The 27,479-nt window shown below is 40.6% G+C and overlaps 1 protein-coding gene across 3 annotated transcripts; it reads left to right on the forward strand.

The window, feature by feature from the left end:
- OLFM4 (olfactomedin 4) lies at positions 1–27,479 on the forward strand. 3 transcript variants are annotated; one of them, XM_053397568.1, is made up of 5 exons: positions 1–694; positions 3,566–3,718; positions 10,835–11,047; positions 11,975–12,128; positions 24,747–27,479. In XM_053397568.1, exons 1-5 carry the CDS (start codon positions 608–610, stop codon positions 25,553–25,555), a joined length of 1,416 nt encoding a protein of 471 aa, XP_053253543.1. In that variant the 5' UTR covers positions 1–607; the 3' UTR covers positions 25,556–27,479. The 3 variants fall into 3 exon arrangements, with proteins under 3 accessions (XP_053253543.1, XP_053253544.1, XP_053253542.1); XM_053397569.1 differs by lacking the exon at positions 1–694 and adding an exon at positions 5,700–5,835 and having other exon boundaries at positions 2,867–3,722; XM_053397567.1 differs by lacking the exon at positions 1–694 and having other exon boundaries at positions 2,867–3,718.

The raw sequence follows: 27,479 nt of genomic DNA on the forward strand, positions 1-27,479 counted from the left end.
ATGAAATTATTTGTTTGACAGAGTTTGCATTTCCACAGTGGAGCAGGCGATTGATCCATATTGCCTATTTAGGGTTTAATTAGGGTTCAATGTGCTTGAAGGGGATACATGGTTGATAAATGGCACAGGCCTGTAGATCAACCCTGCCTGTCCACTGTATGTCCACCAAAATCTCCTGTTTGCTAGTAAAACTGAATTACTGTGTAGCGAAATGATTCATGTCTAAAATGTGTGCCACCAACATGAAAAGTTTGGAAAGCTCTTGATTAAGCCACAGGCATAGAGAAAACTGCCCAGCTCAGCTTAGCCCAAGTCTTCACTTCCCACCTTAGGAGGAAATGGTAAATGGTATTTCTGTCTTCTGTAATCACTCTGATAAGATGTTGGCCGTAACAAAAGGGGTTTTGCAAGAACTATTGCGGACAAACAATGAAATAAATGTTCTTGTTCAGTTGCTGGTGGTATTGTGACTCACACTTCTGATTTTGTCATCCAACCAGTTGCACAAATTCCTTCTAAGCGCAAGCCCCCTGAAGGGAAATCCCCAGACCACACTATAAAGAGACTTCCCTCTCCATGCTTCATCAGATGTGCCCAAGCTGGGGAGATGAAGTCCATCAGTGCAGCTGGGCTGCTGTTTCTTCTGCAAAGTGCAGTTGCAGCAAATGTCACTGCAGCAAGGCCAACAACTGGGGTAAGAGATGTCTCTTGATTATTTATCTTTAACTCCATATATTGTAGTTCTTTTCCTTCTGGCATAATCATCACAATATTATTCAGGTTAAATTGGGTGAGAGTGTTCAAAAGCAGCTGATTCCCAACTAAGTGCTGTGGTAGGTTTTCCAAAAAGCATCCCCCAAAAGATAGGGGAGGTCAGGAGGGAAGCAAAGGGTGGGGGGTTATTTTATATTTGTGTTGCTGTTGGTGTTTATATTATACCATCACAGTATACAGGAGGACAGGACCCTGCCCCAAAGGCCTTACAATTTAGAACTCACCACAGAGCAGACAACACAGTAAGAAGAGGGGAAAGGGAGGCAGGGATGAATTAGGCTTTATTTCAGTGACACCAAATTTATAGCCAGTAGAACAGCATGTCCTTCAACATTTCCCTGATGAAAATAGGGATGTCCCATTCCATAATGATCATTTTCCTATTTATTTACACATCTTACTGGGTTGCCCCAGCTACTCTGGGCAGCTTCCAACTTATATAAAAACAAAAAAAGATTAAACATTAAAGGATTGCCTTCAGGTGGCTCAGGGGTCAGATAACTCCATACCCTCCAACATTTCTCCAATGAAAATAGGGACATCCTAAGGAAATGGAGGACATTCCAGGATCAAATCAGAAATGGGAATGGCTCCTCTAAATCAAGGATGTCCCTGGAAAATAGAGACACTTGGAGTGTCTGGAACAGGTTTTATGAATCACCTTACTAAAATTATTATTATTATTATTATTATTATTATTATTATTATTATTAAATATACTAAATATAAATTATGTAAGAACTATCTACTGGGTCACAAAAAATAGCAAGCAAGACGATAAAATTTGAATTGGTTGGAAATAAATCTGTTGCAAACCCTTACAGGAAGGCGGGGTGGATGGGAGAGAAATCCTAGGTTCTTTCATGCTATCTAATCTCATCCAGGGAAGGTTCCCAGCATTCCAAACAACTGTGACCAAGAAACAGAACGCAGGGTGAGCAGTTTAGAAACATAAGAGTTGCACCTGCAATTTTGGACAAGGTTGCAGAGGCACCTGGTCCACCCCTGACCCTTGATGACCCTTCCACCACAGGCTTAGCTTCAAAAAGTCATTGAGTGAAAAGTAGCTGCATGTGAGCCAGGCTTTCTCTGTTGAGACTTCTGTAGGTTTCACCAGGCAGAGGAAGCTGGAGAAGAATGCAGAGTTGCTGTTGACTTTCTCTGTCTGTTGTTGTTCTATGCCTGCCTTGTCTCTTCTTTAGCGGAGCAGGCACAATTTGCTTTTAGGGAACTTGCCTGCTCTCTCTGCAGGTGTTGCAGGAGCCTACATGTGCCTCATCTCACTGAGAGATGGGAAGATCCAAGGGCATGGTACTTCTCCATATTCAGTTTCCATTCAAAGGAGGGATCACTGGAACCTTACAATATTGTATCATACTTGAGCTTATGTATAAATGTTAGCAAAACTGGAGGTAGACAGCTTTAGCGCTCAAACAAAGCAAGTTCCTGTGTCCCACATTAAATATCCAGCAAGGCATCTCTGCATCTCCAGATACTGTTTGTATTTACAGGAACCGCCCACCCCCCTCCGCCTCAACCCACCTCAGCACGTTCTGTGTCTTTTCTCAGTCTCTCTTGCTCCCCAATTCAGAACTTCAACTTGGGTTATTTACTGTGTACATGTTACCAGCTTGTTGTGCGGCTAAGTTATTCTTTTTCTCAATTCAGACCAAATCTGGTTTGGTCTGGGGAAAAATCTGTCAAAAGGTAGTATTCCATATTGCAGGATGCTAACGATGCTTGTACACAGTGGGAGTGCACTGCATGCAAGGCATTCCAAGATGCCTTGGAATGCATCACCCTTGGCTGCAGGGAGGTATCTTTCCTACTTCCTTCTCTGCGTCTTAAAACAATCTTTTAAGAGTTATCTGCCACTGAGGGACATACCGTATTTTTCGCTCTATAACACGCACCCGACCATAACACGCACGTAGTTTTTAGAGGAGGAAAATCCGTAGGCATGCCACCCGTAGGCATTCCCTCCATAACACGCACAGACATTTCCCCTTACTTTTTGGGAGGAAAAAAGTGAGTGTTATGGTGCAAAAAATACGGTAATCTGAATCTTCCAGACTCTGGCCAGCTATTGCCTTTAGGTGAATAGGAAAACCCACAAGAATATTCTCAACAGTCAGAGCCTGGCCTATGCGTGGCGAGGAGCACAAAGCAGCCCAGGGCCTGGTGGCAGCAGAACAAGGCCTTTTGTCCCCATTTTTAAGTGGAGGAGGCTCCAAAGAGTCCAGTTGTTCTGGAGGAGAAAGCAATATATATTTACAGTTCCAAGCACTGACAAATCAGGGGACAGTTTTGGGAGCAGGACAAGGGACTACAGTCCCTTCAGTTATTCTTTTTTCCATTTTTTATTTTAAAAGAATCCTCCAGTTTCTGGAGTGAGAGTGAGGAGTGGAATTTGCCACCAGCTTCTCAGAGCCTAGAGGCCATGTTCAGTGTGAGGGAACAGGGAGTTGGGCCAGATTTTGCTTTTTCATGTCAAACAACAACACAACAACAGCAATGGTGGTGTGGTAATTATAGAATTATGAGTACGGTACTTTGGGGAATTACTGATGTACTGTAAATATCTAGCCTCTTTTCTTTGAACTTGCTTGAGCACACAACATGAAGAGGGAAAAGGAGTGCTCAACAGGTATGACACCCACTAAATAGATTTTGTTTCTTATCAATGACCAATGAAGTCAAACAGGCCAGTTGCTCTCTCAGGCTTTTACGCTTTTGTGTCAATAATTGTATAACATTCATGTTATTTCCCCCAACCCCAATTTTCTTGCAGCCATTTGCTAATGTGACTGGTTCTGTGGATGACCACAAAGTTTGCCGATGTTCCGTGTTCTTACCAGACACCATATTCCCTGTGCAGAGGATGGAGAGCCTTGAGATCTTAGCCCAACAGCTCTCAAATAAATTTGAGAGTGAGCTTTCAAAAGTAAGTTACTTTAAAAAATAAATAAAAGTATACACCTCTGTAGTCAGCACATATAGTTTCTGGTTTTTTTAAAGTTGAGAGAGAGAGGGAAGGAGAAATCAGCTCCCATTTGTTTCACAGGGTCTGTGCAGAATAACTTCTCAGTAGATAGTGCACAGTGACGTTACACAACCTTCTATATTTTTCTGGTCTAACTGGCAACTGCAGTTAGACCAATCTGTTTGATTAAGCACCTAAGACTTTGGCTCCTGCAATTTAATCAGATAATCTTAATCAGTTAGCCTGTGAATTAAGGGACCACTTGATCATTGCTGTTATAATTCTGGTGTGTTATTGGCAGTGTTGCTATTATCATTTTATTTCTTATGCCACACCCTCGCATAAGAGCTCTGGGTGACTGATAGGTCACCCTGTTCCAAGGACAGGTGCAGCTAGCAAACCAGTCAAAGCTGAGCCTAGCCACTCAGGCCACATACAGCTTGGAAGCACCCCCAGACTACAAACCTGTTCTTTTAGGGGGAGTGGCACCCCATGTGGAACATGACATTCACCTATTTCTTGGAACTGGAACCATTTATCACCAGAGTCTCTGTCTTATCAGAATTCAACCTCAGTTTACTGGCCATCATCCAACCCATCCCAGTGTTCAGGCATCATTCCAGCACTTGCACAGCCCTTTCTGATTTGGATAGTATGAAGAGAAAGAGTTGACTTTCATCAGCATGCTGATGGTAACATGCTTCAAATATCCAGATGAGGTCATCCAATGGATTAAAATAGATGTTGACTAGCATGGGAGACAAAACAGAACTTGCCATGGGGTTGAACAGAAGTCAGAAACACAAAGGAAAATATTAAAAATGGCCTTTCCTTCAAAGAACGAGAGTTAGCTTTGTCACATTGCATTGTAACCTATACTTCCTTTAACTTTCAAAAAGGCATATGTCCTGAGGTTCTGTGCAGGCGTAATTAATAAAACCAGAGGTTAAAAAGCAGGTTGTCACATTGCATTGTAACCTATACTTCCTTTAACTTTCAAAAAGGCACATGTCCTGAGGTTCTGTGCAGGCGTAATTAATAAAACCAGAGGTTAAAAAGCAGCCAGTTAATCAAGTGAAATGTTTTCCTTGGTTGAGAGCCCCACATTAAGCATATTGCTTAACATACTGGGGTTGGGGGGTGTCTGTGGATACAGAATCTACTGATTAGCCTCGCTTTTACTGTAACGGCAAGGGAAGCTCCTGTTATTATTGTGGCAGGTAGTTATGGGGGAAAGCAAGGTGGATCTTCTCACACAAAAGAAGGGTGATACTAGCCTGATACTCCTCCTTTCTGTCTGAAAATATTGCAAGACCTGAAGGTGGGGGATTCAACAGCTCCCTCTGCCTTGTGAAGCTGCACAACAGCGGGTTGTTTTCATGTGGTCATGAGGCTGTCTAATTAAAGCAAAGCTGCTTAGCCTTTTGCTGTTTTGTGGTTTGCTATAGGAATTCTGCTGCCTTTCCCTTGCAACATTCATTAAAATCCCCACAAATAAGCCCCAACATCTGTAATTTCGAGGAAGTGGGGGTGGGTGAGGTTTGGGGGTGGAAATACCTCATGCAGCCAAGAACCAGCATTTGACATTGGCTGCTTGCTGAAAAATATGCAGGGTTTCAATTAGGTGTCCAGGAGAAATTATTTGACTGCTCCAGGAACCAGACGTCATAACAAATGAAGTGTCCTTGAATTAATCAGGAGGAAAGACAGAACACTAAATTATAAATTCTGGCCATAAATATTAATAAACTTTGTAACAGTATAATCAGGAAGAGATAAGAAGTTTAAGCATAAAAAAAAACTACAACAGGGAGGTGGTGGAGACAGAGACAGTTCTCTGGGAACATTTGTTTTTTGCTTAAACAATTTTCTTTAAAGTAATAGGAATTATGACACACCTGCCCAGGGTGAGGCTTGTTGACGAATGTCCCTGTCTGCAGAGAAGAGAGGATCCTGGCCCAGGAAGGAGTTGTGTTGGCTGAATGGGAACCATGAAGAGCCAGGGCAAGGAAATACCAACTGATAGTGGACGATCTGGCCCTAGATGCCAAGAATCTCCATAAATTTGTCTAATCCATGTAGGTGCCATCACTGCCTCTTGTGTGAGTGAATCCCACAGTATATATATGCAGCATAGCACCAACTATTAGGGGCAGCCCCCTCAATATTTTTTTCTCCATATTGAGAGGGAGAAGGAGGCCGAGCACCAAGCCGCCTCCTGCTCCTCCTCCTGCCAACAGGGACATCACTGATTGACAGAAGCTGCCTCGGCTTCTGATGATCTCCTGTTTCGATTGCTGCCAAGCCTCCACCAAAGCCTGCTAAGGCTGCTGATATCCTTCAGGAAGCCAGGCTGCACTTCCGGAAGTGCACTTCTTCTTTTTTCCTTTTTTTTTTTTTTTTGGAGTTTTGAATGCTTTGTTGTATTACATACTAAGTAACATAAATAGTCATTGGAAATCAAAAATAGAAGGAAATAAACAAGTACTCAATCCATGATTAATACACATTGTAAAAAAAGAAAAAAGAAAAGAAAAACGATTGGTGGTTAAATTCACCATGACCTCCGATTCACACATTGTGTTACCCTTATTACATTTTTAACTACACACTGAACTTTATCTCCTCTATGTTGTTCCATTTCATTTGTAAGATTCTTCTATTACCCACAGAAAGTCAATATATAGAGTTTATTTAAAAGAACATTGTAGAAACATAACTCTGCTGGCAGGTCTGGATTGACTTTCTCTGGAAGTGCACTTTGAGGCACAATCTACTTGAAGTACATCACTGACTGCTACAAGGATACTCTCCCCTCAGGGGCTGTCCTCGCCCCCCTTATGCACCGGAGCCCAGCAGAGAAGAAGCGTGGCATTGGTGCCAGCACTCCTTCTCTTAGCCACCTTAGGTATGGGGGGGCAGTGCAAGAGACCAAGTGGCTGTGGACGTGGGATTGTGGTTTGGGTATGGGGGTACGAGATGTGAAGAGGCATCAGTGGTGTTGGGCGGGCGAGAGGGCAAGAAATGTTGGACCAACGTTGAAGCATATGCTGACTTAATGTCATGATGTCACACGCGCAACATCTGCCCCCTCAATCTCACCCGCAAATTGGCACCTCTGATAATGCCACATGTGAAGAAGTCCTTTCCTTTCTCTGTCCTGAATCTTCTGACATTCAGCTTCACTGGATGGTCCATGGGTTATAGTGTTATGCCTGCCATGCGTAACTTTATAGACCTCTGTCATTTCTCTCCTTACTCCTTAAACCTTATCTCTAAGTTAAAGAGCCCCAAATGTTGTATCCTTTCCTCCTAAGGGAGGTGCTCCATCCCCTTGATAATTTTGATTGCCAGTTTCTGAACTTTTCCAACTCTACAATATCCTTTTTTCAGGTGAGGTGACCAGAACTGTCCAGGTACAGTAATGCCATAGATTTGTATAATGGCCTTATGATACTGGTAGATTTATTTTCAGTTCCTTTCCTAATGATCACTTGCATAGAATTTGCATCTTTCACAGCTGCCATACACTGGGTTGAAAGCTGTCCACTATGACCTATGCGGCCTAGGACCCTCGTACCTACAGGACCGCCTCTCCTGGTATGCCCCGCGGAGGACCTTAAGGTCCACAAATAATAACACTTTGGAGGTCCCAAGCCGCAAGGTGGTTAGATTGGTCTCAGCTAGGACCAGGGCCTTTTCAGTACTGGCCCCACTCTGTCACAAGAGACTAGGGCCCTGCGGGACTTGACATCTTTCCGCAGGGCCTGCAAGACAGAGCTGTTCCACCTGGCCTTTGGTTTGGACTCAGTCTGACCCTTATGTTTCCCTCCCCTTATGGTTTTGATTTATGGGCTACTATTAAAATGAGGCTGTATTTTAAATGGTATTTTAACCCGTATTTTAATAAACTGGGTTCCCCCCATTATGTTTTATTGTAATTTTATTGGTGTTAGCCGCCCTCTGGCCGGGGAGGGCGAGGTATAATAAAAATTTATTAGTTGTAGTAGTAAGTTAGTGAGACAGGACTGACCCTTGCCGAAGCCAGTTTGTTCATCTTCAGCAGGACTTTCATCTGTATTCTTGGTAATTCTATCTTTAACAATGTATTTCACCAGTTTTAATGTAACCAGCCTGTAGTTCCCTGGATCCAGCCTGGATCCTTTTTAAAAAACGGTATTACCCTGGCCACTAACTAGTCCAGGTACAGAGGCTGATCTTAGAGACAAGTTAAATATTTTTGTGAGAAGCTCAGCAATTTTTCTCTCTCCCTCTCTCTCTCTACATACAATACATAAAGGTAAAGGGACCCCTGACCATTAGGTGCAGTCATGGCCGCCTCTGGGGTTGCGGCGCTCATCTCGCTTTACTGGCTGAGGGAGCTGGCGTACAACTTCCGGGTTTACCTTCCCGCCAGAGCAGTACCTATTTATCTACTTGCACTTTTTTGACGTGCTAGGTTGGCAGGAGCAGGGACCGAGCAACGGGAGCTCACCCCGTCGCTGGGATTCAAACCGCCAGCCTTCTGATCAGCAAGTCCTAGGCTCTGTGGTTTAACACACAGCGCCACCCGCATCCCTTACATACAATACATACATACATACATTTCAGTTTTTTAAAAATATTTTGACAGCAATTTCACGTTTGAGTCATTTAAGATCTCTTGGGTGGATAACATCCAGACTTCCAGATTTTTTTAGTTTTTTTTTCTCAATAAGATCTAGAACTTTGTCTCTTATAACCACTATTTGTTCCTCAGACTGAAAGTTTATTCAGGCACAGAGATCTGTGCTATAGGCTTTTCTATGAAGATAGATGCAAGTGATTCATTCAGCTTCTCTGCCATCTCCTTCTCTTGTTTAGCACACCTTTGATTTCCTTGTCACCCAAAGGTCCACCTCTCTAACTGTGGGATGGGATTTAATAGGCAGGAGAGGATATATTAATTGCAATTTATTCCTCCAGGGCCCATGTATGAGAGTTGAACATACATTTAAAATATGGGCTTGAATAAAGTTTAAAATCCCATCCTGAACAGAAAAATTGGAAGTATAGGAATTAGGCTGTGAAGGCTTTCTCACCTGACTTCACAAAGAATCAGACAACAGACTGAGAATCGCATAATCATAGAATTGTAGAGGGTCATCTATTCCAGCAGTGACAGATTTCTTGCAGAAGTTAAGAAGGGATGGTCAAGGACTAAAATCAGCCATTTGGTTCATTCTTAATGGGGTCCCACTTGTAGGACTACAAAAATAATTTAACAACCTACATGAATAATTTTGATAGGAACTTTTTAAAAATCATTTTAATCATGTGTGCTTACTAGCGAATTATCTTGAGCTATTCAGCAAAATAAGTGATTACAGGAAAAGTCGTCTTCCCAGTTGAAAGCTGTTTAAGGATAGTTTTAAACAATGAAATTTCTGAAACCAAACAGTGTTGTTCTCCTGTGGAGCACTATGTGATTAAAGTTATGGTAGCTGGAAAAAGAAACCCCCCAGCCCTGCCCCAAACCTTTGCGGCTCCGCAGTCCAGCTGGACAATTCAGCCTAGCAGGGCAACAAACCCTCAAGCTAGATGTAGAGCAACACATCCTCTGACATAATCTTGGCAGATAACAGATCGGGTCAGACATGAAAACAAAGCTTTTCTACAGGGGTGTTAAAGATACTCACTTATTTATGAGAATTGTTTATACAGGAAAAATAAAGAGCTTTTTGAGGCTTCTGTTTCATAGTTGAGGTCATTTGGTAAAGACATAAAATAAATGCAACCTCATTTGTTATTGTTCTATATAAAAACATTATTCAAGTCATCACCTTTCTTATTATTTCCAGCAGCAAATGATTGATGGATCTTGTAAATGCATAACTGTTCTTGAAAATGGCTAGGTGCCCCAGGCACTACACTTCCAAGCATCTGTTTGAGACGTGCTTATATTGCACCGGTATGTCCTCTTGTAATCTCACACTGGAATCACAATGCTGAGGATTTCTTTTACACAGTCAATCATCCTGACATGAAAACCTATTAAATATCACAATCTGAAGGGTTAACTAGAGGGTGACATGATCCGAAAAGAACCTGTATGGCTTTGGATTGTTCACCACATGTACTCAGCTAACAGAACTGTACAAATGATACGTTTGGTGATAAGCTAAATCTAATTATAAGGTCATGATTGTGAAATATTGTTCATTTTTACTTTTTACTTTTTACTATGATGTTCCCATACACCCTGAGTTCACATTCTTCCAGGTTTCGTGAAAATTCAACCAGCCCCACTCCCTAATTGCTGTTCTGTGAAGGCCTATTTAGTTCTACATGCTTTGCAGGAATCTCAGCAACCAACTGGGTGGTTCAAACTTCTTCCCTTCCCTGTGATAGGTGATGCCATGATAGTTAACTGGTGTGAAATAAAAGGAAGGCTGTAATGCAGATCATGTGTCCTATACATCCATTTTGTCTGTAGTTATAGGCAGGGACTCTTGGGGTTCTCTGCCTTGTCCCAGGGGCATCTGGTTCCGAGAATGGGACTTTACCTAGTTAATTTCCATGGATACTCAGTACTCAGGCTTCCAAAACATCTTTAGATATAGAAAGTAGCGTGTGTATGCAGTGTTGGCCCCTGCAATTGGTAAGGTAGGTAATCTATGTAAATGTATTTCTGCCTAAAAGCTCTTGTGATCGATTGCACTTGATTGATGAATTCACCATATATATTTTTTTTAAGTATGGATAAGGATCATCTATGTCATTCTGTCACAGTTGGAGGCACTTTTCTGTTGAACTCAATAAAAATTAAAACCCACTGAGAAAAATGTAGCTGAACAGTGATTACACTTTCCCTATCCTGCAGACATTCTTCTTTATCTATGTCATTTATCTGTAATCTTTCTCTTTATTTTTAGACCAGAATCCACAGCAATGTTATATAAGCTTCTGTGCTCAGTGGTACCCAAGTAATCATATTTTGGCCTTGGCGAAATTACAGAGGTGCAGTGGGGCAAAACTTATCTTTTTAAAAGGTATCTTAAATACATTTTCTAAAATGGAATACATTCCTGTGTATAGATTACCAAGTACACCAAAGAAATTGCAATGTATGAAAAAAAGATTGTAAACCTAACCATCAAGATTGAGCGCATGGAGAAGATGAGCATTTCTTACACTGAACTGGACTTCCAACTGATGAAACTGGAAATCAGTGAAATGGAGAGGCTAGTCACACAGCTGAAAAGTACGCTAACGGGAAGCAATGTGATTGTTGAGCAGCTGTATGGAGAGGTATGGTAAAAGCTTTGTTAAGATCCACAGTTTCTCCTGATCAAATCTCCAGTAGCTTTAATATGATTCTCCTGAAATTATGCACATATAACCAAAGGTAGAAATTATTCCCTCCCTTCCTAGCCAGTTTACACAAGGATTGGAAAATATGGCTGGTCCATGAATAAGAGAAAAGTGTCAAGGATGAAACAGTGGGGCTGGAATAAGGGTCAAGAGTAAGGGGGAGAAGGATCCAGGCCCTAAGGAGGAAATGGGAGCTATGTGGTCCAGAATAATTACCATGGACCAATCAAAGCTCCACAAGTAGCCTGCTCTGTAAAAAAATTAGTAACGATTCCCACACTGAGCACTGAAAAGAATTCATAAATTTGCATCCAATCGCTCACTCATTTTGTTCAAGGCATTTCACAGTAAAAGAACAAAACCATGCACACAAAACAAAACAGGAAGTTAAAGCAAATTAGTAACCTTATCCTAAGCTATTTGCAAAAGCCAAAAGATTTCTATGTGACACTGAGCACCTGTCATACATCTATCTACATTAATGGTGATGGCATAAAATTTATTGTTAGAAATGCACAATTTCTAATTACAGTGGTACCTCGGGTTACATACGCTTCAGGCTGCAGACTCCGCAAACCCAGAAATAGTACCTCGGGTTAAGAACTTTGCTAAAGGATGAGAACAGAAATTGCACAGCAGCAGCCCGGCGGCAGCGGGAGGCCCCATTAGCTAAAGTGGTACCTCAGGTTAAGAACAGTTTCAGGTTAAGAACGGACCTCCGGAATGAATTAAGTACTTAACCCAAGGTACCACTGTACTTACTGCACTCTTGGTAACATCCTTTATTAAAATATCAGCAAAAATGAGTTTGCAAAACAAACTTGAGCATAACCAAAAGTCACTCCTACCATTTTATGTGCCTAGATTAAGAATTTGAGTCTTATGGTGAATGAACTGGAATCGCTGGATAAGCATAACATCCTTGCAGTCCGCCGAGAAATTCTGGCTCTAAAGAATAAATTGCAAGAATGTGAAGCGAATACAAACCAGAGCACCACCAGCCACTACATCCCTCCTGGTAAGTATTTGTTTTGTTAGATGATGGAACGTATGTTGCAGAAGTATATTTTCATATTTTCCATTCTTGGAGGGCAGGGTAAATAATTAGATCTGAGGCTTCTTTCCTGAAAACTTTTCATTTTGTTACATATATTGTGAATGAATTATCTTTAATATTCATTTGCCCAGCCCTCAGCATGTCACACTGTGGCCATTTTCATCCTTCCTTGAAGTGAATGAGAAAAAGAGCAGAGAGGAGGAGGACCAGGCAATTAATGGAGAAATTCTTCATTTTGCAATGAAACAGGGATTAAAATGCTTCTGAAAGTAAATAAGTAAATAATATCCTAACCAACCAGAAGTAAGCCCTTTTGAACTCTAAAAGGAAGGGGGAGGCCTCAATTTCAGCAGCACCTTGGAAGGTTTGGGACTTCAAAACACCTGGCACTGGATGGCATGGTGACATCATGTGATTGACAGTGGGTGGCCTTTCCCACCTGTCAAATTTGGCCTGCAACACCAATCCTGATAATGATTAGGTTGTGTGTGACTGCAACTCTAAAAAACACCAAAGGCTCCCGACCACTTAGATTGTTCCAGGTTGTGTGTGACTGCAACTCTAAAAAACACTGAGACATGACTTGGTACCTAAATGAAGCCACATGGTAAAATGCACAGAAAAATGCTGGAATAAAACACTTCCTCACTGGTCAAAAGTACAAAGAACGGTCAAAATTTTGACTTCAGTTTATTAAGCAGATTGCTTGCAAGGTTCCTGAATGAGTCTCCCACCCTACCCAACCCGTTGAGCTTTAGCTCAATGACTCTTACCACATTCCAGAATGGCTCCTAATTTTGGAGGCGGGGGACCTTTGTCAGAGGTAGCAAGATTTAGTGATAACTCACTGATGCCAGAATTTAATACATTCAAGTTATCTACATAACATAATGGAGGATCTTGTTGATCTTTCTGCAGTGACTCTCTTCTGAAACTGCCTTTGTGATCTCCTGCTCATCACAATCTTGGGAAATACATTTCCTGCACTATCAGTATGCTTGCAGTATGCTAATGAAATGGGCCATGAGGGAAATCAGTCTCAGATAATCACCATGGCAAAGTGTAGAAGACACTTCAATGACCACAGATTAACAGGGACCCCTGACCCATCAGGTAGTGTAGTGGCTTCTGTTATGCTCTTGGATGGCTCCCTTCATCTTAGTTGAGCTTATTCAGAAAATCTTCTGGTGAACAGCACACCATTCTGCTGAACTATCTCTGCTGCTATTTTCACAGGACCCAGGATTTGCCCTCTGAGTAGGCGGCTGCTGCCCATTCCCTCGTGATGGGACAGTCTCTGGTACTTTACATGCTTGTGGGGACCTGTGACCCTCCAGTGTTGTTGGGCTGCAGCCACCATTGTCCTAATGTGCGTGTTCAGTGGCTAGAGAGGATGGGATTTGTAGTCTAATAATATCTAGAGGCCCACAGGAAACAGTCCCTGGATTATAAGGTACAAAGTGGGTCAGGAAAAAAGTTACGTGTTTTGTATGAAGGGCAATTCATCTCAGAAAGATCTTATTATTTTTGTTCACCACATGCTTCTGTTTCCTTGCTAGAAGGATAAATGAAGTGATGGAAGACAAAGTTTCATTGTTCAAAACACCTTATTGAACTTACTTTCCTTTCAGGCAGCAGCTGCATTTTCTCTCTGAAGGATGAGGAACCCTTTTGTCTCTCAGGTCAAGTGGGGCTGGGGAGAGAGAGATTTAAAACATACACACATATACAAAAGATCTGAAACAACACCTCTGAAGCCCAGAAAGGGCATTACTCTCCTTCAAGAAACAGCTAAAAAACTTGAATTTTGAGTCACAGAGTTGTGTGTGCAGGGGGAGAGGCTCTATGCTTTTTGCACTAGTCATTTTCCGACACACAAAAATCTCTCCCACTAGCTGTATTTTCATCCTTTTTTGGGGGGGGGGTTGCTGGATGAGCTTTCACAATAAATATACATCTGTATGGGGGAAAGCAGTCAGAGTAAGTCTGAACAAAAGAAACTAGTCTGCCACTAATTTGTTTAAAATTACTGCCCTCCACAGCAAGGCTACTTTTCCATATTATTTTAAAACAAGGCTGTTGGGGGTTTATTGTTACCTACATTTGCATGTAACCTCTAATTTGCCCCTGACTTGACTGCAACACCCAGTTAGCTGGGGAGCAGGAGGACCCTGTAATTTCCCTTACTTTCTAAGTGGGTGGGGGCTTTGTGGGTTTACAGCTTCCTTGCACTCATCGAAGCAGGTGAGAGCAGATAGTTAAGTACATTCTCCTAGCAAACTTAGCTCCATGTGTATATCTGCTAGCCCATTTGGCTTCCATTTGCTTTGGGTTCATCTTATATTTATGATGTTTGTATTAAACTGGGTGATTTTTTTTGTCCTGATTCCAATGCTTTCCTTTTTCTCCTCTCTCTTTCCTTGATATTTTGTGGTGGGTGTGAAGAGTGCCTAGGAAATCCCAGAGCTGTCTAAGCTTATGAATCTAATGAGACTATATAAAGTTTAACGGCTATGGCAGAGCTTTAGAAAGTCACCTCGTGAGATGCTCTGTTGTAAAGCTTCTCTTGTGGCTGTGCTCAATAGAGTGGATTAGCCTAGTTTGCAGCAATGTTAAAACAAAATATGTCCTCCATTTTGCTTGCAAATTTCTAACTCAATGCTCATTCCAAGGAAGAAAAAAGCATTTGGCATACTGAATTACACCCTCATTTTCTGAAGAACATTTTGGCAAATCATTGACATTTTCATCTGCTTAACAATTCTCCCCTCCAAAAATAGTCTTTTGTCTTATCTACACAATTACTTCACTGTAGATCAGTGCTAAATAAAAGCACATTTGATATGCCTCTGACTTCTAGCATGGCCACTGACTACTGTAAACATGATTATAATGCCATGAACAAGTGCACCTGTTTCAAAAAAGGGAGCTGCTGCCTTGTAGGTGCATCTGCCCTCTTTACATATGCACACCTTATAGATAAGATGGCAGGGTATTATTTTTTCCTGTAGTGTTTTCTAATGTGAAAAAGTGTTTTACAAGTCTAATGTCATTTATACTTTCCTGTGAGACTGAGAAGTAACCAATGGTTGCTGGTGTAACTCAGTTGGTAGAGCATGAGTCTCTTAATCTCAGGATCATGGGTTCAAGCCCCATGTTAGGCAAAAGATTCCTAGATGACCCTAGGGGTTGCTCCAACTCTACAATTCTATGATTCTATGCCCAATGAGCTTCAGGGCTGAGTAGGAATCTTAATGGAGCTATCCTATGTCCATGGCTGTAGCCAGGATTTTTGTTAGGGGGGCAGGCTTTTGTTAGGGGAGGGAGAACCTCACATGTGTAATGATTTGTAGAGATTTTGATTGATTTATGGGGGGCAGGTGCCCCCCTGCCCCCTGGCTATGCCCATGCCTACACCTGTCCTGTTTCTGGGAAGCTGTTGCCTAAAGCGGTCTATTGTGCTAGTGACACCTGCCTGTCTGTCTCCACCTCTTCTCCCTTTCCCTTCATGTAAAGTTATGATGAAAGCCTCTTGCAGTCTAAGTCTTAGACTTAGACAATTCAGGAAAGAGCAAGAGAGAGTGTTTTAGCATGGATCTCATTAAGCTTATTTCAGTTTTATCCTGCTTTAGCTTTCATGACTTACTTCAAAGACTCCTGAGAATAGTGAAAGTGCTTAAAATTTCTTTTTTTTTAATAAGATATTTATTAAGATTTTTTATAATATTACAATAAAATAAAAAAGAAAAAACATAATAACAAAAATACAGAATAAAGAAACTTTTTAAGAAAAAAAAACACACATAAATTTTCAATTACTTATTTTCTTTTAACTTGTTTCCCGGACCTCCTCATACCTCCCTTTTTTGTATTCCACCCCAAATTGTTAGTTCAGCAAATCCTTACCATTATATTATTACCTATTTATAATCCTTTTTTTTCATATTCTCTTAAAGCATTACAGCTGGAAACCACTTAATTTCAATCCAACATCATTCTAACACTCATTAATTTTACAATATTTCTGTAGATAATCTTTAAATTTCTTCCAATCTTCTTCCACCGACTCTTCTCCCTGGTCTCGGATTCTGCCAGTCATTTCTGCCAATCCAATATAGTCCATCACCTTCATCTGCCTTCTTCCAAAGTGGGTAGTTCTTGTGTCTTCCAATACTTTGCAATAAGTATTCTTGCTGCTGTTGTAGCATGCATTAAAAACGTTCTGTCCTTCTTTGGCACCAATTGGCCGACAATGCCCAGAAGGAAGGCCTCTGGTTACTTCAGAAAGGTATATTTAAATACCTTTTTCATTTCATTATAGATCATTTCTCAGAAAGCCTTAATTCTTGGGCACGTCCACCAAAGGTGAAAGAATGTACCTTCAGTTTCTTTACATTTCCAACATTTATTATCAGGGAAATGATATATTTTTGCAAGCTTGACTGGGGTCATGTACCACCTGTATATCATTTTCATAATATTCTCTCTTAAGGCATTGCATGCCGTAAATTTCATACCTGTGGTCCACAACTGTTCCCAGTCAGCAAACATAATGTTATGTCCGACATCTTGTGCCCATTTAATCATAGCAGATTTCACCGTTTCATCCTGAGTATTCCATTTCAACAGCAAGTTATACATCTTTGACAAAATCTTAGTTTTGGGTTCTAACAGTTCTGTTTCTAATTTTGATTTTTCCACCTGGAAGCCGATTTTCTTGTCCAAATTATATGCCTCCATTATCTGATAATAGTGTAGCTAATCTCGCACTTTGTTTTTCAATTTCTCAAAGCTCTGCAGTTTTAGTCTATCTCCCTCCTGTTCCAGAATTTCCCAATATTTCGGCCATTTGGCCTCCATATTGAGCTTTTTCTGAGCCTTCGCTTCCATTGGTGACAACCACCTTGGGGTTTTATTTTCCAATAAATCTTTGTATCTTATCCAAACATTGAACAATGCTTTCCTGACAATATGGTTTTTAAATGCTTTATGCGCTTTAACCTTGTCGTACCACAAATATGCATGCCAACCAAAAACGTTGTTAAAACCTTCTAAGTCCAAAATGTCTGTGTTCTCAAGAAGCAGCCAATCTTTTAGCCAGCAGAATGCTGCTGATTCATAGTAAAGTTTAAAGTCTGGCAGGGCAAATCCGCCTCTTTCCTTTGCATCAGTTAATATCTTAAATTTTATTCTGGGCTTCTTGCCCTGCCAGACAAATCTAGAAATATCTTTCTGCCACTTCTTGAAACAATCCATTTTGTCCACAATCTGCAATGTTTGAAACAAAAACAACATTCTAGGCAAAACATTCATCTTTATAGCTGCAATTCGACCCAACAAGGAAAGCTTCAAATTTGACCAAATTTCTAAATCTTTTTTCACTTCCGTCCAACATTTTTCATAATTATCTTTAAATAAGTTCCCATTTTTTGCTGTCATATTAATCCCCAAATATTTCACTTTCTTGACCACGGTTAAACCTGTCTCATTCTGAAACCTCTCTCTTTCAATCGGTGTTAAATTTTTCTCTAAAACCTTAGTTTTTGACTTGTTCAGTTTAAATCCTGCCACTTGACCAAATTCTTGAATTAGTTCTAAAACCCTTTTAGTACTAGATTCTGGCTCCTGTAACGTCAGTACTAAATCATCTGCAAATGCTCTCAATTTGTACTGTTTGGCTCCGACCTGTATACCTTTAACCAACTTCTAATCATGTTCAGCAAAACCTCCAGGACTGATATAAAAAGCAATGGAGAGATTGGGCACCCCTGTCGTGTCCCTTTTTCTATCTTAAATTCTTCCGTCACCACATTGTTTACAATTAATTTTGCCTTTTGTTCTGAATATATTGCACCTATACCATTTTCAAAACCTTGGCCTACCCCCATCCCCTGTAGGTTCTTCTTCATAAAGCTCCAAGAGATGTTGTCAAAAGCTTTCTCCGTGTCAACAAATATCAAAACTGCTTTAGTATTTATATTCACCTCTAACTTTTCCAATATATCAATTATATTCCTCAAATTATCAGACAAATGTCTTCCCGGGAGAAAACCCGCTTGGTCTTTATGAATCTCTTCCATCAATACTTTTTTCAATCTCTTGGCCAAAATGTCAGCAAAAATTTTGTAATCCACATTAAGTAACGATATAGGGCGGTAGTTCTTAAACTGAGTCTTTTCAGTCTCTGTTTTCGGTATAAGTGTAATATACGCCTCTTTCCATGACTCTGGTGCCCTTTTCCCTTCCAAAATTTCATTGCAGACTTCCTTCAAAGGTTGTAATAGCCACTCTTTCAAAGATCTATAATATCTAGAAGTCAGCCCATCCGGTCCTGGAGATTTGCCCAATTGCATATTTTGAATGGTACCTTCTACTTCCTGTTCAGATATTTTATAGTTCAACATTAATTTACTTTCTTGAGAAATTTTCTGTAATCCATTTATTTTCAAAAATCGGTCTATATCCATTTCTTTCTGAGGCCCTTGTGAATATAATTGTTTAAAGTACTTCTGGAAACAGTTTCTAATCTCAATTGGCTTATGTATGTTCTTTCCTTCCACTTCTAAATTTGTAATAGTATTTAATTTTTGTCTTTTTTTCATTTGCCAAGCCAGCAGTTTCCCACATTTATTGGCTGATTCAAATGTCTTTTGTCTCATTTGTTTAATTTTCCATTCTATTTCCTGATTCATCATTTCCATATATTGTACTTGATATAATTTTATTTCTCTCAAAATCTCCTGCGACTTTGGTTTTGCCCTCAATTTCTTCTCACTTTCTTTTATTTTCTCCAAAATTTTGTCTTTCTTCTCATTTTGACTTCTCTTCTTTATTGCATTCTGTTGTATCAGAAACCCTCTCATAACAGCTTTGCTTGCGTCCCAAATTACTCTTTTTTCTACATTGGTGTTCATATTTATTTCAAAATAGTCTCTCAAAGTTTTTTGGGCCTTTTTATACACTTCTTCATCTCCAAATAAGGTGTCATTCATCCTCCATCTGAAGGAGCCGGATGATATTTGCTTCATCTCCATCCTTAGAGCATTATGGTCGGAGTAAGTTTTTGGGCAGATTTCCACTTTCTTTATCTTTGGTGCCATTCCTCTAGTTACCCATATTTGGTCAATTCTAGTCCATGTAATCTTGGCTTCAGAAAAGAAGGTTCCCTCTCCTCCCAAGGGATTCTTCGTTCTCCAAATGTCCACTAAGTCCATATTGTCTGTCATCTCAAAAAAAGTTTTGGGTAGTCTCCCATCCTTGGTGACTACCTGCCTTTGTGCCTTGTCCATGTTTGTAGATACTACTCCATTCATGTCCCCCATCAAAATCGTGTTATAATCCAAATAGTCCAATAAAATCTCATGCAACTTTTTAAAAAATTCAGATTTCCCCTCATTCGGTGCATAAATTCCTACGATCAAAAATTTCTCTCCTTGAACTTGAATTTCAATTGCCAAAAATCTTCCTTGTTCATCTTTAAAAATTAGTTTCGGTAATAGTCTCTCCTTTGCATATATCACAACTCCTATTTTCTCCTTTGCATATATCACAACTCCTATTTTTTTAACTTTATCCGATGAAATAAACTCCTGTCCCAATCTCTTGTTAATAAGTATTTTCCTGTGTAGCCTTGTTACATGGGTTTCTTGTAGGCAAATCAAGTCCAATTGTTCCTTTTTTAGTAGGTGAAAAACACTTTTTCTCTTCCGAGGGGAGTTAAAGGCCATTACAATTCCAACTTAAAAGTTGCAGAGCCATGGTGGGGTTACTTCGCTCCGAGTGTCTGTTCTTGTTCTGTCAGTGGTGTCTCTTTCTCTGAGCCGTGTAATCCAAAGGATAAGTTTGCTATGTCTAGTATTCCTTTTTCCAATGCTCTTGGCTCTTCTCCGGCTTCCGCTTCTTTCTGTAAATCTTCATTAAATTATTAATGCTTGTAGTATTCAGATCAATTTTAACTGATGCTTCAGATACTTGTTTATTTGTCTCAGCTACTTGCTTGGCTAAATTTTCCAAAGATTCATTAATTTTTCCAAGTGCGTGTGCTAAAACATCTTCAGATGACATAACTTTTGGTTTAACCTGTGGGGGGGCAACCCCTGGTATTCCAGATGCACCAAATGTTGAGGCCCTTCGCTGTTGTGCAGTGTCTGTTCGGTATTGCCTGCCAGACCTAGTAGTCTTTTCTTGCACCGGCCCTAATTTTGCTTTTCCATCTGCCATAACACTCTCATGAGAATCCAAGGTCAGTCCCACGGTTTGGAAGGTTGTTTTGAAAGGGAATTTTCCAACCCAGTTGTTATTGTAACAATGTCAACCTCCTCTAGGGGGACACAATAGCAGCCAAAACTTGCAACTTTTAAAGTACAAATATAGTCCTAATAAGTCCCCCAATTCACTTAAAAAGAAGATAACAGTTTCAGTCCACTTAAAAAGTTACATTAAGACCAGGAGAAGTCCAGAAACACTGTATCTTTTTTTTGCAGGGCTAAGTCAAAAATCCTCAGCTTGCCGATAGGCTTTCCACTGAGTGGCTTCCTTACCTGGGGGCAGTCCGTTCCCAGGTTTTAAGCAGTGGATTTTAGCTTCCTTTTCCTCTTATTTTGCAGGTAATTAAGCCACAACTTTCCCCCCTCCACTCCTGCAATTTGGAGGGGAGACCACTTTCTTGATGTTAGGATTTGAGCCTTTTTTAAAATGACTTTCCAAGCTTCCGCTTTACAGTCTCTTTGCTTTGATCTATTTACAAGAAAGAAAGGCAGACTTCCTGTTTATACCTTCCTGCTTCAGTATCAAATTAGCTTATTTTAGTCCTTTTAAATCCAATTTTTAGTCCTACTCACGAGTAGTTACTTTGAAATCCAATTGTCCCAGGAAAAAGTCAGCGCTCTCCGATCACGGCTGTGCGGCTTCGCTCCACGGAAGAAGCAGTCGACTCTCAGCACCGTGCTGCTCCCCGTCCTGCTCTGGAGCCCTTAAAGGGGTTCCTTTGCAGATTGGGGGGGCGCAAATGGTGCCCGCCGAGTCCCCACGTTCACAGGCTTCCCCCGCCTGTGATTTTTAAAGGGTCCCCGCTTTGCCGCAGCGGCAAGACCCGATCCCACGGAGCTGGTCCCTCCGAGACTCAGAGGGAATCCGCCATTAATCAATGGCACTGACCCGGAAGTCTTTGTTTGGTGATGGCCTTGATGGTTTAGCAAGTACGTGAGAAGGGTCCAGAGAGGAATATGCTCATTTCCTTCCAATTTGCAGAAGGTGGTCTGAAGCAGGGAGCCTGCTGTGCTTTAGGAAAACCTTTGAGAGCCGTGTTTGTCCAGGGATCTGAAAAGCATGTATGGAAGTCTCCCTGCTTCAGAAGATTGCTTTCCCTGTGCTAAAAGGTGATGGGAAAGGTGACAGAGGGATGCAGCTCGTGGATATGTCCCTGCTGCCTGTCCCACTCTTGGGTTTCCTGAGCTCAAAATGTAGTGCTTGAAGATCAAGGGAAGTAATAGTGCCACTGTATTCTGCTCTGGTCAGACCTCACCTGGAGTACTGTGTCCAGTTCTGGGCACCACAGTTCAAGAAGGACACTGACAAACTGGAACGTGTCCAGAGGAGGGCAACCAAAATGGTCAGAGGCCTGGAAATGATGCCTTATGAGGAATGGCTAAGGGAGCTGGGCATGTTTAGCCTGGAGAAGAGGAGGTTAAGGGGTGATATGATAGCCATGTTCAAATATATAAAAGGATGTCACATAGAGGAGGGAGAAAGGTTGTTTTCTGCTGCTCCAGAGAAGCGGACACGGAGCAATGGATCCAAACTACAAGAAAGAAGATTCCACCTAAACATTAGGAAGAACTTCCTGACAGTAAGAGCTGTTTGACAGTGGAATTTGCTGCCAAGGAGTGTGGTGGAGTCTCCTTCTTTGGAGGTCTTTAAGCAGAGGCTTGACAACCATATGTCAGGAGTGCTCTGATGGTGTTTCCTGCTTGGCAGGGGGTTGGACTCGATGGCCCTTGTGGTCTCTTCCAACTCTATGATTCTATGATTCTATGATTCTATGAAGATGACTTAAAGCATTTGTCTTTCAGGGCAAAGGCTTGTGCTCAAATGACTTTCAGTCTTTGCCGTTTAAGAAAGGGAAGAAAGATCCCTGGTTCCTCTCCCAGAACTGCAGTCCTCAGTATCTGGAAAAGCACCCATATACTCTCTTAGTGCCCCTTCAAACATTGCAAGGATTGTGGGTACATGTGTGTGAATATGTTGTGTGCTTCTGAGATTCCCTGAAATTTGTAAGTGCTTTGCTAAGCTTTTCCTGATGAGTGTGTACATGTCATGGGAAAGTGTGAGGGGTCCCCGTTATCTGTGAGTTATACTTGAGATGAAAGAAAGACTAGCATGGCTCCAGCATATTGTGGGGGACCACAGGAGTTTACTAAGTATATGAACATATATCTGCTAATTCCCCTAGTTGTGTGTGAAACATTTCTTAACTCCCCTGCATTGACATGCATGCTGTCCCATGGTCAAGCTTTGAAAACAAGTGACAGCTTGAATAATGGATGTACATTTATTTCTTATGCCTTCCAATATTTACAAAGTGAGAGGATGCTTTGTTTTCTTCTACTCCCCTCCCCCCCCCACCCTGTTCTGCTCAGTATGCCTACATTAAAGAAACTCAACAGCAACACAGTATTCAGATCTAGTACAAGAAATGGATAACCTACCCTGACTATTTGTGTGCATGTTGTGTGCATGTTGAAAAGGCTGTTTTGTTTTTAAAAAGAAAAGCCTAGACTGGATATTGAACCTCAAACAATGTTTGATGTTAATAAACCAAACCCACTTCTAACTTTAATAATTCATGTATTATTTCATAAGTAAAGAACAAACAAATGTTCAGGAAAGAGATCTCTTTAAGGTAAAAAATAAGATCTTCTTATTTCTTTTGTACCATAAAAAGCCTTTTGGCTAAATACATGATTGTTTTTTATTTATGAAACAATGCATGAATTATTAAGATGAAGCTAGATCCGTGCTTGGTTTAATGACATGAAAAATTATTTTAGGCTGAATCTCTGCAACTTGCTGTGGACATTTTTATATCTTTTTTGCAGCTTTTTAAAAAGTAAGTTGCAGATTTATGCATGCCGTTAATAAGCATTTAATTTGAAAATAACATTACTGATTTAGGTGCACTAATTCATAATGTGTTGACAGTTAAGGGCAAACTATAAATTATAGTGGCTTCTCTGCTGTGTAAAGAGCTCCCATTGATTTAGCGAGCTGGTAAGTGGCACAACATTTAGCAGTAAATCTGGATCATAAAACTACATATTATATTCCTGTATTGTGCTGATGGAGGTATATATAACTCTAAGTACAGAAGTGTAGGTATGCCAAGAGCTGAGATCATGTTGATTGCATGTGAGTTGGGCAGTCCCCAGTTCAGTTTTTGCCTTACCATGAACTCTCTCAGGGTTGGATTTGGCAACTCTCCCATCAATAGTCTGGGGATAGCAATCAACACTGGCCTGAGCTGTTGTAAGGGTGACTAAAGGCTCGTTCACACTTCCACTTGCCCCATGTCTAGAAAGCATGGGTCCCTGGGTTTTCCCAGGAACAAATGGAAATGTGGATGAGCCCTGAGTAACATTTGTCTTATAGACTCACTACAATCAGATCAGGAGGTTGAACTCCACAACTTCATATTGCAGGTAGAGGATTGCATATTAAAGGACAAGATTTAGCTTTCTACCTGACACGCTAGTTTTCTATGTGCAGCTGTTTTTTATTGTTGTTTTTGGAGGTGGAGGTTCTATCATGCCCTTCTCCTGTGCATTCTGAAATAGTACAGCCTAGAAGCAGTTTTGCCAAATGGTAATATGTTTTGTCTAGAGCAATGATGGGAACCTATGGCCCTCTAGGAGTTGTTTGACTCCAGTTCCTATCAGCCCTAGCTAGAATGGGCAATGGTCAGGGATGATGGGTTTTGTAGTTTAGTAATACCTGGAGGGCCACAGGTTGCCCCCCCCATCTAGAAACTCTCTAAAGTGTTATATAAATGCTTGATGTTATTACGTTAACAACCATTTCTTTTCAATACTATTGACCCTGGGAATGCATTGTCCTCCTGTTTTAGCAATATGTTTGCTTGGGAGTCAGAATGGTGGATAAAGTCAATTCAATTCACATTTAAAGGCAAACCTGCTTAATCCACACTTTGCAAAACAATATGAGAACTGAAACACAGCCATCCTTCTGGACATGACACTCTTAGTCAATTTTGCCCGGAATGATTCATTTAATCTCTGGGGGGAAACCCCCATGATTGCAATAGGTTTTTTCTAGATATGTTCCAAACTGATGCGTTGCCAAGACACCTGGTCTGGAGCGAGGGTCCTGTGACACGAGAGGTAATAACTAGCCAAGAGCAGGATGGAAGGTAGAAATGAGGGTGAGGAAGTAGTGGTGAGTGACTGAGGGAACAAAGCAAGTGAGAGGTGAAGATTTTAGAGACATAAGTTATTTCACTGCCAGAGATACTCAGAATCTTTGAACTGCATATGTGCAACACACTCTGTTTTTGGTTGGTTTCAGGAAGCTGCAGTCATGGTGGAATTGCAAATGCCAGCCAGCCCTTTGTGATTCAGCTAAACTGGAGAGGATTTGACTACAAATATGGTGCCTGGGGAAGATATACCTCTCCCCTGAACCCTGAAAAGGAGCTCTATTGGGTTGCGCCACTGAACACTGATGGAAGATACCTGGAATATTATAGACTTCATGATTCCTTTGATAATTTATTGCTGTTCAGATACTCTAATCAATTTAGAATTCTATATGGCCAGGGCAGTGGCATGGTTGCTTACAACAACTATATGTATTTTAACCAACATGGCTCAAGAGATATGAGCAAACTAGATTTAAGCACCAATACTGTGGTGCTGAAGAAAACTCTTCCAGATGCTGCTTTTAACAATCGGTTCTCATATGCAGGGGTGTCATGGCAAGATCTGGATTTTGCTGTGGATGAGAATGGATTGTGGGTAATTTACTCAAAAGAAGCTAGCGCAGGTAATATCGTGATTAGCAGACTTAATGAAACAACTCTTGAGGTGATCAGTACATGGGAAACAAGGCAATACAAGCCAGCCGTGTCCAATGCTTTTGTTGTGTGTGGTGTGCTCTATGCCACAAGGCCCATCAATACTAGGAAGGAGGAAATATTTTACACATATGACACAAACACAGGAAGAGAAGGCAGAACAAGCATCACTCTAGATAAAATGCTAGAAACAATTCAGAGTATCAACTACAGCCCTATAGATGGGAAACTTTATGTGTTCAATGATGGCTACCTTGTTCAGCATCAGTTGACCTTCCAGACTCTTCCACAACAAAAGTGAAGCAGAGGAAGCAGAGGTTTGACCTGTTTGTAACTCATTTGTACTATCTCCCAATATTGCTACTACATTTCTGAGGGGCAGAAATGTAATATTAACTCATGGCAACATGGAAGTTTGGAAAACTTGGGGCAAGGTCCAGCCAATGTTGAACACTTAAATTTCAATTATTTCACCAGCCTTTGCTTTATTTCATTAAGCCTTTGCTTAACATTCCCATTGAAATGAGCAGGACTTAAAACTGCTTAAGCTTGGCTTGATTGTGCCCATAACAATACGCCTTGCGTGGTTCAGACCAATTGTCCCTTTAGGTCAGTGTTCTTCCTATGTGTGATGCTCATGTCTGTTACTAGGGGGGGGGACCTGGTCTTTTTGGATTGGGGCAGGGGAATATATTCATCTCTACCTCAGGGCTTTTCTACTCCATATTATTTGCTATGCAGACTTACAACATTTCCTCTTAAAGCACCACTACTGTTATTACATTTTCCCAGTGCTCAAATTGCAGTAGTTCATTGCAGTGAGAATTTGGTTCTGCTCCCAGGCTGCGGTTTGTGTGTGTCATAGGCACCACTTGGTTAGCATTTGTGGTATCAGAATAACACATGACAACTCCTTGTCTGTACTCTCTCCCCTATTCCTGTGCCTTATAGTGACATGTTTTATACATGATTATAGTTTTAAAATATTCTTTGGATGTCATCAACACTCATCTAGACTTACTAACAATAATGAAATGTTTTAAAGTGGAAAGTTATATAAATTGTAGACTGAGGACTCTTTCATCCCTCTCCAGCACTCTGAATGGTGCTTTGCCAATTTCACTTTGGATAGTAAGAATGAAACTGATAACTTTTTTTGGGACAGGCCCTTTATGGTTACTACCCCTCTCCACTGACTCGCACAAGTATATCTTGTGAAATCTGGATGGGGCCTTAAAGTTATTGCTCAGGGATATGTGGAAGGATCACCAAAAAATACAGTTAGTGGATAAGCTCATGAGGCACACTCCTTCTGTGAAAGCCCAGATAATAAAATTAACAAGAGCTACACAGCAAAGGATTGTTATGTTCATTTCAATGAGGCTTACTCAAGAGAACAATCCACAAGGTAGATTGTGACCTTTATGTCCACACAGCATAATCCAAGCCAGGGTGTATGCAAAACAATTTGCCACTAATGTAAAAGTACTACCAATTTTAGGCAAATATTAATCTATCTCTTTGGATAGATTCCAGTCCTCAAGCTTCTTGATGTGAAAAGAGTCCTGCAAAGGTAATAAAGATTTAGGCCAAATGGAGCCTTCCTTTTTTGGACTGGAATATATAAAAAATGGCTCATTGCTGTTGTCCCTACTTTTGGAGGAAATGGGAGAGCAATACTATTTGTTTTATGAAAAGGGGGTCTTATTTGTGACATTTTTGACAACAAATTCCAAGATACTATGCAAACATTTGTGAACCCCTCCTTTGTTGTGATCAATGAGTGAATAATTGATTTTTTTGTAGCAAGAAATTGTAATATGCTATGCCATCTTTTGCATTTTTATTAATTATGAATAATTGTGATTAGAATTTTGAATGAACTACATACAGTAAATTTTCTATGACTTCTATATTTTGTAAATAAAAGAAAACTCTAGACCACCATCTAATACAGAATTTGGTGTGCTTAATCTCACAACTGCCTCTCTTCTACTTGTTCAATGGTTTCTTCCTGCACACTTCTGTTTGCCATATAAATATCAAATAATGAATATTTTAAAAACCCAGAAAATTAAAAGTAGATTCATAATAAAACATGGAAGTTGTGTTAGCTTGGATACTGTAAGTGCATTTGCATAAATGTGATGCTTTGCATTATTCATGTTGAATGCGGGCTTATATTTATTTGGCACTGAATGTTGCAGAAAATGCATAGCTTTACC

The sequence above is a fragment of the Podarcis raffonei genome, chromosome 7 (assembly GCF_027172205.1).
Source record: "Podarcis raffonei isolate rPodRaf1 chromosome 7, rPodRaf1.pri, whole genome shotgun sequence".
In the NCBI taxonomy this organism is placed as follows: Eukaryota; Metazoa; Chordata; class Lepidosauria; order Squamata; family Lacertidae; genus Podarcis; species Podarcis raffonei.